The following is a 14,336-nucleotide window of genomic DNA, read 5'->3' on the forward strand; positions in this document are numbered from 1 at the left end:
ACATTTTATTTAGGGATACTCACTCATTTCATTTAAAAAACACAGGATATAAAGTAGTTAAAGGGGTGATGTTTTTAAAAGTTGAGAGGTTTTTTGGTTTGTTTTTTGTTTGTGGCTGCACCTCGCAGCAGGTGGAACTTCTTTGGGGGACTAGGCTTCCAGCCCTCGCCCCCTGCAGTGGAAGCGTGGGGTCCTCACCACTGGGGGACCAGGCATCTAACCCGTGACCCCTGCAGTGGAAGCACGGAGGCTTAACCCGTGGACAGCCAGGGAAGTCCAAAGCTGGGAGCTGTAAAGGCTTTGCCCCCACACTCGGAGGTTCGTAGATCTTCCCGGTTTCCAGCGGGGTGGCAGATGGAGCACGGGTCTGCCGGCCTTCTCACCCAGGCTCCTCCTCCAAGGACCAAAGACAAAACCACAGCGGAGAGGATGAAGCCTGACGCGGAAGGAAGAATGCAGGTGTCCTGGGAGTCAAGAGACCTGATGCGGAAAGAAGAATGCAGGTGTCCCGGGAGTCAAGAGACCTGACGCGGAAGGAAGAATGCAGGTGTCCCGGGGGTCAAGAGACCTGACGCGGAAGGAAGAATGCAGGTGTCCCGGGAGTCAAGAGACCTGAGCACTGCATGGGCTTCCCACGTGGCTCAGCGGTAAAGAAACCGCCTGCAATGCAAGAGACACGGGTTTGATCCCTGGGTCAGGAAGATGCCCTGGAGGAGGAAATGGCAACCCACTCCAGTATTCTCACCTGGGAAATGCCACGGACAGAGAAGCCTGGTGGGCTACAGTCCATGGGGTTGTAAAGAGTCAGACACACACACACAACAGTAGGACCCAACTGAGCAACTGAACAACAGGAAGAGAGAAAGCCAACAGCGCAGGACCGATAAAGGAGCCACCAGCGAGTCCTCAGAGACCAGGAAGCCCGCCCAGGCCTGAACACAACTGCAGTCCAGGGGACTTCAGGCTGAAGCCACTTTGCAGAATGTGGGTATCTGACAAGAGAGACACTGAGACCCCAGGGAGGCAGAGCCCGGCTGGAGGAACTACACGCTGAGCTGGTAAAGTGGGGCAGCGCTGTGGCCCCTGGAACACAGGCTCCGTCCAGATGGACCTCGCTGACCCACCCACCTTCCAGAACCCCATGCAACAGAGGGGTGCCCAGGAAAGTCGAACCACGTGACCACAGAGGAAGCCCCTCTCTTAAATTAGACACATATTAAACTTTATAATTAAGCATACATAAGTTTTATAATTAAATATACATTAAATTCTCCCAGGCCCAAGATTAAAGGCTCCAGTAAATGCTAAACACGACAAAAGAAGGTTGATTCAGAGGTAGGGACGTCTCAGAGGCATTCCCAGAAGCTAAGGAGAGACAAAACCTCTAAGAAAGAACAAAAAATTAACCGCAAAATGCAAAGATCCAGAGGGACACAGTAAGCAGTAACAATTACTTGAGGGGCTGTAATAACAGAATAAGAAAGAAATCGAAGAGGACAAAATGGAAACCAAAAAGGACGACTAGTGAGTACAACGTAGACGGAGCAGAAAACAGACAAACTAGAAACCAACAGCTCCATGCTCCTCGGCGGAGTGTGAGTTCAGGTCAGAACAGTTTCTTCTTTCTGGCTCCAGCCACACTGAACAGCTTCTAGATCACATGGACTACACATCCCCTATAATGCTATGCTACTGCACCAGATTTTAATTTGTTAGGACCATCTATGGACCAAGATACACAGAGGCAAGCGACTAACCCCACAAGCAGTTCAGAGAGGCTGAAAGACGACACGCAGGGAGGCCAATGTGGAGGCAAATGAAGCTTCAAGGGGAAAAAACAAAGCTCACAGCTTCAAAAGGCCTAGATGCTATACCAAGGAGTCTCCCTCCTTCCTGGAAGGAGCAGATAAAAACAAACAACAGGAGAGAATTTCCTCCTCTCACTGTGTGCCAGGGCACCTGTAAGTCCTCTCCGTGGATCGTCGCGTTTGACCTTCACAGTTATTCTTACAAGTCGGGCATTTTGAAGACATCTGTGGGACATGCTCATGTCCGAGGGCCATCTGGAAGGACCCGGGCCGTGGACGGGGAGAGGGGCAGCGCACTGGGGCCGGGGCACCAGCCTGTGGAAGAGCACTGGTGACCTGAGGGAAGCGGCAAGCATGGGAAGGAAGGGCCTGCTGCTGCTAAGTCGCTTCAGTCGTGTCCGACTCTGCGCGACCCCATAGACGGCAGCCCACCAGGCTTCCCCGTCCCTGGGATTCTCCAGGCAAGAACACTGGAGTGGGTTGCCACTTCCTTCTCCAATGCATGCAAGTGAAAAGTCAAAGTGAAGTCGCTCAGTCGTGTCCGACTCTTAGCGACCCCATGGACTGCAGCCCACCAGGCTCCCCCGTCCATGGGATTTTCCAGGCAAGAGTACTGGAGTGGGGTGCCATTGCCTTCTCCGAGGGAAGGGCCAGTTTCTCACAATAAAAGTGTCTCAGAAGGCAACTGGTTCCAGTTCCAAGTCCCTCAGCGGTGAGGAGGCAACGACAGGGAGGGCCGCTCTCGGGGACGTTGAGGAAATCGAGGGCTCAGAGCAGCTAGCCCCGAGCTGCAACAGATCTGCATCATGTAGGCAGCACAGGGCAGACAGAGGTCCTTCTCAGACACACGTACAATCTCCAAACAAACACCACTGAACTTCACACTTCAAAACGGTTAAAGTGGCCACTTCTGTTACGTTTATTTTACCACAATTAAAAAAGAATTGTACATGAATAACTTTGGCCACCTGATGTGATGAACTGACTCGTTAGAAAAGACCGTGATGCTGGGAAAGACTGAAGGCGGGAGGAGAAGGGGAAGACAGAGGATGAGCTAGCTGGTTGGATGGCGTTACCGACTCAATGGACATGAGATCGAGTAAACTTCGGGAGTTGGTGATGGACAGGGAGGCCTGGCGTGCTGCAGTCCATGGGGTCGTAAAGAGTCGGACACAACTGAGCAACTGAACTGAACTGTAGCCATATTATTCATAACAGACAAAAAATGGAAAACAACTCAATGTCTATGAAATGATGAATGGATAAGTATAACATGTACAGTGGAAGAGTATTTGACAACAAAAGGAGGTAAGTACTGATCCACGCCACACAGCGCAGGAACTCGGAAGAGATGAGGTTAAGTGAAAAGAAGCCAGTCACACAAGCCCACAGAGTGTACAGTTCCCATCTATATGAAATGTCCAGGATCGGCAGATCCATGGACACAGAGGTGGACGCGTGGCTGCCCGTGGCTGGACGTGCGGGCGGGAACGGGAGCACTACCAGGGAGCACGGGGTTTCTTTCCGGGTGATGGAAATGTTGTAAAACTGAAAAACTGACTGTGGTAATGGTTGCACAACTCTGTGAATATGTTAAAAACCACTGAATTATACACTTTAAACAGGTGAATTATAGGGTATGCTAATTATATCTAAAAAAAATTGTTGTTTTTAAAACATAATGAGAAAAAAGATGTAATGAGGTTAAATAATAAGGTTGGATATGTTTTTCTAGGGGAAAAATACTCTGACTTTATGCTATCTGAAGTTAATTTTGATAGTTAAAATATTTAAACTTTCTTTAAAAGGAATTATAATGGTACTAAAGAAAAAACAGATTAAAAAAAAATTATCTTGGAGTAAAGGTGTCTTCCCTAAATACAACAAAAAGTTCAGAGGCTAAGAAGAAAAATATTGATATATTTGTCTACATAAAAAATTAAAACGTCCATATTGAAAAAATACTGCAAGTCAAAAGGCAAGAGCAGAAATAGAAAATGTATTCACATTGAATATAAAAGGATAACTCATTTCACATACAAAGAAATTTTACAAATGAATTAGAAGAAAATAAAATTGAAAAACCCAAGGAAACTGCTCAATTCCATCCATAATTAAAATGAGACCATTTTTCAAATTACAATTTGACATGAATCTGAGCAAACTTCAGGAGACAGTGACGGACAGTGAGCCTGGCATGTCGCAGTCCATGGGGTCACAAAGAGTCGGATACAAATAAGCGACTGAACAACAACAAAAAGATGAAAAACACTGGCAACAATCAGTGTTAGCAAAGTCCCAGGCAAGGGAAAGGTGACAGAGTTTGCAGAGGCAACTTGGGAACATCAACACTTTGAATGTATATCCTTTGAACTGGAAATCACATCTCTAAACAGTGATGGCTGCCCTCACGCACGGCTCTGCACATGAGTTCCTGGCTCACGTCAGGACCCGTGGCTAACACTCTCACAGCTGTAGAGTGGCCCATGACACTGACGCATCTTATTGTTTATCTGACCACTCTTTTCCTGAAGTTCCCATCAAGAATTCCTGTCCACACGCATAGAGAACTGTTTGGAAGAAGAATGGAAAAGGGTTACCAGCGTTCCCCTCTAGAGGGGATGATTGGCACATTTCTCTTCAGTTCCATCCAGAACAATGGGCCTATACACACCTTACAGAATGTTCCTAATTTTACTTATTTATTTGGTCGTGCTGCACAGCTTGTGGGATCTTAGTTCCCCGACCAGGGATCGGAACCTGGGCCCACAGCAGTGAAAGAAGTGTGGAGTCCTACTCACTGGATCACCAGGGAATTTCCAAGACCTTTTTAATGAAAAAGTCAATAGCCATATACTTTATGTTTCTAACGCACATTAGAAAACCTATGCGGTTTCTTCCTGTGAAGAATCCCGATGGTATAAGGAGAATCTATCATAGAGGATTTGAAACAAACAAGGCACTCAAGAGAAAATAACATCCAACAGAGGGAAACACCACGCACTAGACGCGGCCTCCGGAGAGGCAGGCGCGCCTCCGTACTCACCGACAGACTGGCGAAGCTCGCTGCACTGGCTGACCGGGGGAAGTCTCAGCATCTCCCTCCATTTCTTACTGCGGCCACTTTTCTTGTTAATCCCTCCTAAAAAGAAAAAAAAAAGGATTTCTGTAACATTCAGAACTACGCATTTCTAACAGCTACTTACTTCCACTCAGGTGATCCCTGGGTTGGGAAGATCCCCTGGAGGAGGGCATGGCAACCCAGTCCAGTATTCTTGCCTGGAGAACCCCATGGACAGACGAGCCTGGTGGGCTACAGTCCATAGGACTGCAAAGAGTCAGACGTGACTGAAGTGACAGAGCACACGTGCACACGCACACGCACACACACACACAGTGATAAATGGTGTGAAACAAAACCAGGCCACGCAAAGGCGGAGGGTGCTCGTTGGGCTGAGATGGGACCAGGAGAGGCCCCTCTGGGCCACACATGAGCAGAGACCTCGGAGGTGAGGATGCAAGCCTCTGAAAGGCCTAGGAGGACTGTCCCTAGCAAGACAAGAATGGTAGGAAGAGCAATTAGATAATAGTTTAGAAAGACGTTTTTATTTATTATTTGGCTGTGCCAGGTCCTAGCTGCAGCCTGCAGGCTTCTCTCCAGTTGCAGTGCCCAGGCTGCAGTGAGCAGGCTCAGTAGCTGAGGGGCAGGGGCTTAGCTGCCCCAGAGCATCTGGGATGGTAGTTCCCCAAGCAGGGATCAAACCCCCATGCCCTGCAATGGAAGGCAGATTCTTAACCACTGGACCACCAGGGAAGTCCCTTTCATCTTTACTGTTGATGACCTTCCTTCCTCTGAAGCTTCAGCTGTGTGGACGGATACAGGCACTCCTGTTGTCTTCTTGGGGCAGGGGCAAAAAACTGTGCTATTTGAGTACAACTGAACACCACCTGCAGCATGAACGGATTTCAAAAACAATCCTGAGTAAAGGAAAGTGAGTGAAAGTTGCTCAGTCGTATCCGACTCTTTGAGACCCCGTGGACTATTATACAGTCCATGGAATTCTCCAGGCCAGAATACTGGAGTGGGTAGCCTTTCCCTTCTCCAGGGGATCTTCCCGACCCAGGAATCGAACCGGGGTCTCCTGCATTGCAGGAGGATTCTTTACCAACTGAGCTATCTGGGAAGTCAAAGGAAGTTGGACACAAAAGAATTCAGACAGTATAATTACACTGATATAAATTTCAAAAACAGCTGAAACTTACATAAATCAGAGTAATAGTTACCTATGGGTAGGGGCCTGGTGTGCTGTAGTCCACAGGGTCACAGTCAGACACGACTGAGCGACTGAAAAACGACGATGACAACAAGGAAGGTAGGCGGATGTTTTTCTTGGAATATAACTGCTTTACAATGTTTTGTCAGTTTCTGCTGTATATCATCAATCAGCCACGTTGCATTCACACATCCCCTCCCTCGTGAACCTCCCTTCCACCCCACCACCCCACCCCTCCAGGATGCCACAGAGCACTGAGCTCAGTACCCTGACAGAGGAATGGATAAAGATGGTGTGGTATATACATACAACGGCGTATTACTCAGCCAAGAAAAGGAACGCAATTGAGTCATCAGTAGCCATGTGGATGAGCCTCAAGCCTGTCATACAGAGTGAAGTGAGTCAGAAAGAGCAATACACTGTTATTATTCCGTTACTAAGTCATGTCTGACTCTCTCTGCGACCCCATGGACTACAGCACGCCAGGCTTCCCTGTCCTTCACCATCTCCCAGAGCTTGCTCAAACTCATGTCCATTGAGTCAGTGATGCTATCCAACTCTCTCATCCTCTGCCACCCACTTCTCTTCTTGCCCTGTCTTTCCCAGCTTCAGGGTCTTTACAATGATAGGCTCTTCACATTAACACATATATACGGAATCTAGAAAAATGATGCTGATGAACCCATTTGCAGGTCAGGAACAGAAGCGAAGATTCAGAGAATGAACTTGTGGACACAGTGCAGGAAGGAGAGGAGACAAGCTGAGAGAGCAGCATTGGCTTCTGAGCACTATCACGTATGAAACAGACAGCTAGTGGGCGCCGCTGCGCAGATGAAACGGACAGCTAGTGGGGCGCCACTGCTGCACATGAAACGGACAGCTAGGGGGCGCCGCTGCGCAGATGAAACGGACAGCTAGGGGGCGCCACTGCTGCGCATGAAACGGACGCTAGGTGGCGCCGCTGCGTAGATGAAACGGACAGCTAGTGGGGCGCCACCGCGCACCGCCGTCTTTCGACAAGTGTTGGCACGGTGCATCTTTCTCCGTCTCTGTCTTTAACCTAAACGCATCTCTGTATTTAAGATGGCTTTCCTGTAGACAACATAGAGTTGGGTCTTGTTATTTCTTACACTCTGACAACCTCTTAGAATCGGCATACTTAGACCACTCACATGAAAAGTGATTACTAACATAGTTGGATTACCATATACAATATTAGTCACTCTTTTCTATTTCTTGCCCTTGTTCTTTGTTCTTGTTGTCTTCCATTCTTTTTTTTGCCTTTCAGTTATAATTGATATTATGAAACAATTTTCTCATCTTAGTATATAAATTATACTTCTCTTTAAATTGTTTTTAGTGGTTGTTTCAGAGTTAATAATATATATTTATGACTAATCCAAGTCCACTCTCAAATAACACTATGCCACTTCACAGGCAGTAAAATTACCTTATCAAAAAAACTGCAAAGTAAAGACTGAAGTCAGGAGAAGGGGACGACAGAGGATGAGATGGCTGGATGGCATCATCAACTCGATGGAGTTTGAGCAAGCTCCAGGAGTTGGTGATGGACAGTTAAGTCTGGCGTGCTGCAGTCCATGGGGTCGCAAAGTCAGACATGACTGAGCGACGGAACTGAACTGGAAAGTCTATGTTCTTCATTTTTGAGGGATATTTTCGTAAGAAATTCTGTGTAGTTTCTCGGAAGTCAGATGCAATTCCTATCTTTCATCCTCTGGAAGTAAGGTGTTCTTCTCTCTGGCTTCTTTCTGGTTTTTTTCTTTACCTTTGAATTCTGTATATTTGGGGTTGTTTGTTTCTTCGTAGTTACCATTCTTATTTTGTGTGTTTGGTGTGATTTCCATGTCTTTGAATGTGATTTGCCTAGGTGTAGTTTTTGGGGACATTTCTCCTATTTGGTGTTTTCTGAGCTTCCTGGATTTTGACTTGATGTCTGACATTAGTTTGGGGAAATTTTCAGTTATTATTGTTTCAAATCTCTTCCACTTCTTTCTCTGTTTCTTCCCCTTCTGGTCTTCCCTTATATGCATGTTACACTTTTTGTAGCTGTCTCACAGTTCTTGGGTGTTCTGATTTCTCTTGTCTTTTTTTTCTCCTTTTCAGTTTCAGAAATTTCTACTATCACATCCTGAAGCTCAGTCTTTCCTCAGCCCTGTTCAGTCTACAAATGAGCCCACAAAGGCATTCTTCATTTCTTTAAAAAAAAAAAAAATTATTTATTTTTGGCTGTCCTGGTAATTCCAATGTTTCTACTTTTACTCAGACTGCAAAGCCATGAAGAAGGTAGAGAAGGCTGACACCCAACATGAACTTTAACAGAATCATGCTGGCTGGTGTGTTGAGAACAGACCACTGAGTCAGAAAGGCAGAAGTGAGCCGAAGCAGCAGCAACTGCAGTCTTCCAGATGGAGGTGGCAAGAGGTCAGAGTCGATTACATTTTGAAGAGAGATATGAAAATAATTGTCCAGTGACTGGAGATGCTGTATAACAATCAAGGCAATTCTAGGATTTGGGGCCTGAGCTTCAGCTGAGATGCTGAAAGGAAAAATTGGGGCAGGAGAATTAAGATTCTAGTTCTGACTGTTTTGTGTGCACTGAGGTCTAGGAGCACTGATGCCTAGTGGGCAGGTGGAGAGTCGATTTGCAGATCCGTACCACTGAGGCTGCCGCGACAGGTCACCACAGGTGGCACGACTCGGACAACAAGCACCCATTTCTTAGGGCTCTGAGGCGGGACATCCGAGATCAAGGCGCCAGCAGATCTGGTGCCTGGTTTAGATATGCCTGTCCTTGTTCCGTCCTCACACGGCCGTTCCTCGGTACCTGCTCTCTGTTTATAAGGGTGTTAATCATCAAAAGCCCCCGCTCCCACAACCTCGTCCACACACAGTTACCCGCAAATGCCCTGCCTCCAAATCCCTTCCCAGTGGGCCCCCGAGCATCAGTAGGTGACAGTAGGTGACTTTGGGGTGGGGGCAGGGAGCAGGCATTGCATCCACAGCAGCAGGCTGGAGACACAAGCTGGAGAACCGTGATGGCCACCCAGCCTGAGAGTGCAAGATGACACTGAGACAGAACAGAAAACCAAGGTATTTTCCAACAAGGCAAAACCTGCATTTTTGAAAAAACTTATTTGGCTGCATGAGGTCTTAGTTACGGCATGTGGGGTCTTCAGTTGCAGCAGGTGAACTCTCGTTGTGGCATATGGGATCCAGTTCCCTGAAACCCGGGCCCCCTGCATTGGGAGCTTGGAGTCTTGGCCACAGGACACCAGGGAAATCCCGAGGGAAAAATTGCTTTCTCCCACGGTACCGGCTCCAGAGGGCCTCCCAGATGGCTCAGTGATAAAGAATCTGCCTCTGAATGCAGAGACTCGGGTCAGATCCCTGGTTTGGGAAGATCCCCTGGAGAAGAAAATAGCAACCCACCTCAGTATTCTTGCCTGGAGAATTTCATGGGCAGAGGAGCCTGGCGGGGCGCAGTCCACGGTGTCACAAAGGGTCAGACACGACTCAGTGACTGAGTGCACACACACCAGTTTCAGAGGAATCACGCAGATACAGTGAAGTTATCGTCACCTGAGGAAACTTCCCCAAACGTCCTGGACCATTCATCAGCTCAGTGAGGATGAGAGTTGGGAGGAGGCCTTGTCAAACAGGGGAACTGATCTCTCTCATGCTGTGTCTTCATGCTGACCGTTTGCAGCCAGGGCAGCTACCCTGCCTACTGGAAGCACTGTCTGTGGTCCCAGACCATAGAGCCCTGCATCCAGGTCTCGCCTTTCAGACAGCAGATCTGCTGCTAGGTCCCAGGGGATGAAAATGACGTGGAGTTAGATGAAGTGCTTTACAAAGATTCCTGAGCATCTTAGGTCCTGATGACCGCAGCCAATAATCAAAGTTTCAGGCTGGAGAAAATGTATTTTCCCTTGTCAGAAATTAGTGGGAATTTCACATTAATGTGAATATGTCCAGCATTGTTTTTAGTATACTTAACATGAAACTATTTTTAAAAGTCAATAGCAATGAGTAATAGAACATTAATTAAAATGGAGGCTATCACCAAGAGTTTCAGCTTAACTCTGTGTTTCAGCTATTCCTCCCCCAGGCTGGTCTTTCTGCTTTGCAGTTTAAAGTAAAGTTAATCAACCTGAAATATTATGTCAGACACTGTAGCTTTTGATGGTTAATGGACTAAAGCCTTCTATATAGGATTGAAATGTTGTAATTCAGCTGATTTGTTCCCATCTCTGTTGTTCGGTATATCCCTCACTTATGAGCTTAAGATCCGATAATCCGTTAAGTTAGAAATTACTTGTCTATTGGTGGCGTCTGCTCTGGAAATGAAATTTGGGCTGAAGGTTGGCAGATGATATCGGTTAGAAACAGGATTTTTTTTTTTTAAGCAACAGGAATTTAAAATTTATTTATTTGGCTATGCCAGGTCTTAGTTGCAGCATGCGGGATCCAGTCCCCTGACCAGAGATCCAACCCGGCCCCCGCATGGAGAGCACGCAGTCTTAGCCACTGGACCACAAGGAAGCCCCACGGAAAACGGCACCCTGTGGGGGAGGCCTGGTTATAATCAGAGACCTGGGAGGCTTCCCAGGCCCTGCTCTCTCTCTCACATCCCACAGCCTGCCTGCCGCCAGGTCCCATTACTTCCGCCCCCAGATCCTCTAGCGTCTGCCCCCTCCTCTCCTCGTCCTGTCGTCCCTTTTGTCCAGACTCAGCATTTCTCAGGTGAACTGGGCAAAAGCCCCACCCTGACTTCCCTTGCCTGCAGTCTGTCTCTCTCAGACTACACCAAGGTGATCTTACCGAACACAAAACTGGCCGTGAAGCCCCCTCCCCAGTTGGTGGTTTCCAGCCTCTGCTCTCCGGGACTCTCCTCTGTACCACCTGTGTGGACGCCACACGGCTCCCTGAGCACGGCCGGCTTCTTCCACCCTTTGCACCCCGTGTCCTGCTCTTCTCTGGCTGCAGGGCTCCTTCCTCTCTGTTCGTCTGGGAAACTCCTGTTTGTCCTTCCAGGCTCAGCTCGCCACGATCTCCTCCTCTGTGAAGTCTTCTCCGTGTTCCCAGGCAGAGTGGGTCCCTTCACCTGTTTAAGCAGCTCTGGCCACGTCCTCCTTGTCACATTGCCCTGCATGTCAATTATTGTCAACCTACCCCTTCACCAGCCCGTGAGCTCCAAACAACGGGGACAATCTTTATACTTCTCACACTTTAGTTCAGTTCACTTCAGTCGCTCAGTTGTGTCTGACTCTTTGCGACCCCATGAACCGCAGCACACCAGGTCTCCCTGTCCATCACCAACTCCCGGAGTTTACCCAAACCCGTGTCCACTAAGTCAGTGATGCCATCCAACCATCTCATCCTCTATCGTCCCCTTCTCCTCTTATCCTCAATCTTTCCCAGAATCAGGGTCTTTTCCAATGAGTCAGTTCTTTGCATCAGGTGGCCAAAGTACTGGAGTTTCAGCTTCAACATCAGTCCTTCCAATGAACACCCAGGACTGATCTCCTTTAGGATGGACTGGTTGGACCTCCTTGCAGTCCAAGGGACTCTCAAGAGTCTTCTCCAACACCACAGTTCAAAAGCATCAATTCTTCGGTGCTCAGCTTTCTTCACAGTCCAACTCTCACATCCATACATGACCACTGGAAAAACCTTGACTAGATGGACCTTTGTTGACAAAGCAATGTCTCTGATTTTTAATATGCTGTCTAGGTTGGTCGTAACTTTGCTTCCAAGGAGTAAGCGTGTTTTAATTTCATGGCTGCAATCACCAACTGCAGTGATTTTGGAGCCCAATAAAATAAAGTCAGACCCTGTTTCCCCATCTATTTGCCATGAAGTGATGGGACCAAATGCCATGATCTTAGTTTTCTGAACATTGAGCTTTAAGCCAACTTTTTCACTCTCCTCTTTCACTTTCATCAAGAGGCTCTTTAGTTCTTCTTCACTTTCTGCCGTAAGGGTGGTGTCATCTGCATATCTGAGGTTATTGATATTTCTCTCGGCAATCTTGATTCCAGCTTGTGCTTCTTCCAGTCCAGCGTTTCTCATGATGTACTCTGCATATAGGTTAAATAAGCAGAGTGACAATATACAGCCTTGACATACTCCTTTTCCTATTTGGAACCAGTCTGTTGTTCCATGTCCAGTTCTAACTGTTGCTTCCTGACCTGCATACAGGTTTCTCAAGAGGCAGGTCAGGTGGTCTGGTATGCCCATCTCTTTCAGAATTTTCCACAGTTTATTGTGATCCATACAGTCAAAGGCTTTGGCATAGTCAATAAAGCAGAAATATATGTTTTTCTGGAACTCTCTTGCTTTTTCGATGATCCAGCGGATGTTGGCTCACACTTGGTAGACACCAAGACATAAAGTGGGTGTTAGAGAATTATATTTTTAAAATCTAAGGTACTGCAATTTATTAGATTGCTAATGGTAATTTATATTGACAGAAAATAGTTTAGCTTAAAAATATTCATTTGGAGGACTTTACTTCTTTAGCACTTTTTTTTTTTTTTTTTTACTTTAGAAGAATATTTTCTCATTTGTGAAGGAAACAGTTTATTTTAGGACCTACGTTTCTCCTCATCCAACATGCAGCGACATTATCATTGTTTTCTAGAACTGTGCTGTCCAGCATGAGCACGACGAGTGGCCGCTGGCCGGACACACGGCCAGGCTGAATGGGGAAGTGCTCATTCAGATTCTATTTAGTACAACAGTGAGAATTTTTTTGAATGAGTTAGTTGATTACATTCAGATGTGTTTCATTTGAAACATGGATCCCTCTTTTTTGGGTAACAGAATATGATTGGGATGCTTTATGCACAAGAGTAAAAACACTGAAAAGTGTCAACTGGGCTAAAATTGGACATCCCCACTCATATTGTATATTCAGTAAGAAATGGGAGGGAAACAATATCAACAAGGGGTGAAACAACATTACTGTCCTGGTGAGAAACCATAAGGGTTACTTCAACCTGAGTGTTAAGGTGAATATTAATACAGCTGACATGTCTGCTGGTCCAAAACAGTTAAACAGTAAAATTCCTGAACTTCTACAGGTCCAGGAACTTGAGCACTGGAGAACATTAGAACTCCCATCTCTGTTGTTATTCTGTCAAAGGAGAGCATTTAAAAGGCACTCCCCAGCTCTTCAAGTGTAAACAGAACACAGAATCAACTGGCAGAAGACCCAGGATAAGGTTCTACAGTTCAGGGCAGTCAGGGGGCTGTAGTGTCTCAGGCCTGGAAGAGGGCCTTTCCCTAATGACCAGGAACAGGCAGCGACCACTGTGCAGGGATACTGGAAAGGGGAAAGCCCTCACCATGCCAGTGACGATGACAGAAGGAAGGCCTGGAACCCAGGAAGTGAGCCAACACAACACGAGACAGTGATCGTCTGGTGAGGGCACAGTCCAGGCAGAGAAGAAATAGTTGCCCAATCTGAACAGAACAAGCCTTACTACTGGGGAACTGGAAACACATGACTGCTGCCCGTTCTATACAACTGTGCTTAATTTAACCAGAAAGTAACCTGTCTGAAGCCTTAGCTCATCCAAGAGCAGTGCACTGATCACAAAGTCCTACTGAGTAAGAGACTGATAAATAAGTCTAGGCGTGGGAGACTGGATGCAGACGCTCATTCGTTTCTGGTCCCAGATCTTTTACTTCTTTCAGAGATGACTTTCTGTTAATCAGAGTGCCTTTAGTCTCAAGTTAGGACACTAATGTTCAGCATTTGCCTGTCACCTCCTCAAAGGCAAATTTTCTGCTGAGTTCATGGTTTACTCGCAGTACCAACCACAGTCTCTAGTATAAAATAAAATGGTCAATAAATTCCTGATGAAGGAATGGAAGAAAAAAGAAGAAATGGATTAAGCATTCAACTCAAGAAGCTAGAAGCAAATCAAAATCAAAATAATAATATAAGTGGAAATTAGTAAAATAGAAGGCAAACATACAACAGCATATGAAACCAAAAGCTGATTCACTGAAAAGATTAATAAAATAGAAAACAGAAAAATCTTTTGCAAGTCTAATTAAAAATGACAGGCACACACAAATAATACTCCAAATTAAAAAGATCACAATTGTAATTATAAAATAGTATGAAAATGTTACAAATAAAATTTATGCCAAATAAGTTTGAAAATGTAGACAAGAATTTTTTTTAGAAAATATACATTACCAAACATAAGAAGAAACAGGA

The 14,336-nt window shown here is 46.3% G+C and overlaps 1 protein-coding gene across 12 annotated transcripts in view; it reads right to left on the reverse strand.

The window, feature by feature from the left end:
• GRK4 (G protein-coupled receptor kinase 4) overlaps nucleotides 1-14,336 on the reverse strand; it is a 57,360-nt gene that overhangs the window by 36,941 nt on the left and 6,083 nt on the right. For 11 of the 12 annotated variants that reach the window (XM_070790941.1, XM_070790947.1, XM_070790935.1 and 8 more), the window contains one exon: nucleotides 4,855-4,950. In XM_070790941.1, the coding sequence (XP_070647042.1) occupies nucleotides 4,855-4,950 (96 nt within the window). Of the gene's footprint in view, nucleotides 1-4,854; nucleotides 4,951-9,532; nucleotides 14,140-14,336 lie in introns of those variants that run through there. The other variant, XM_070790946.1, reaches the window with a different exon arrangement.

Source organism: Bos indicus, chromosome 6 (assembly GCF_029378745.1).
Source record: "Bos indicus isolate NIAB-ARS_2022 breed Sahiwal x Tharparkar chromosome 6, NIAB-ARS_B.indTharparkar_mat_pri_1.0, whole genome shotgun sequence".
Lineage (NCBI taxonomy): Eukaryota > Metazoa > Chordata > Mammalia > Artiodactyla > Bovidae > Bos > Bos indicus.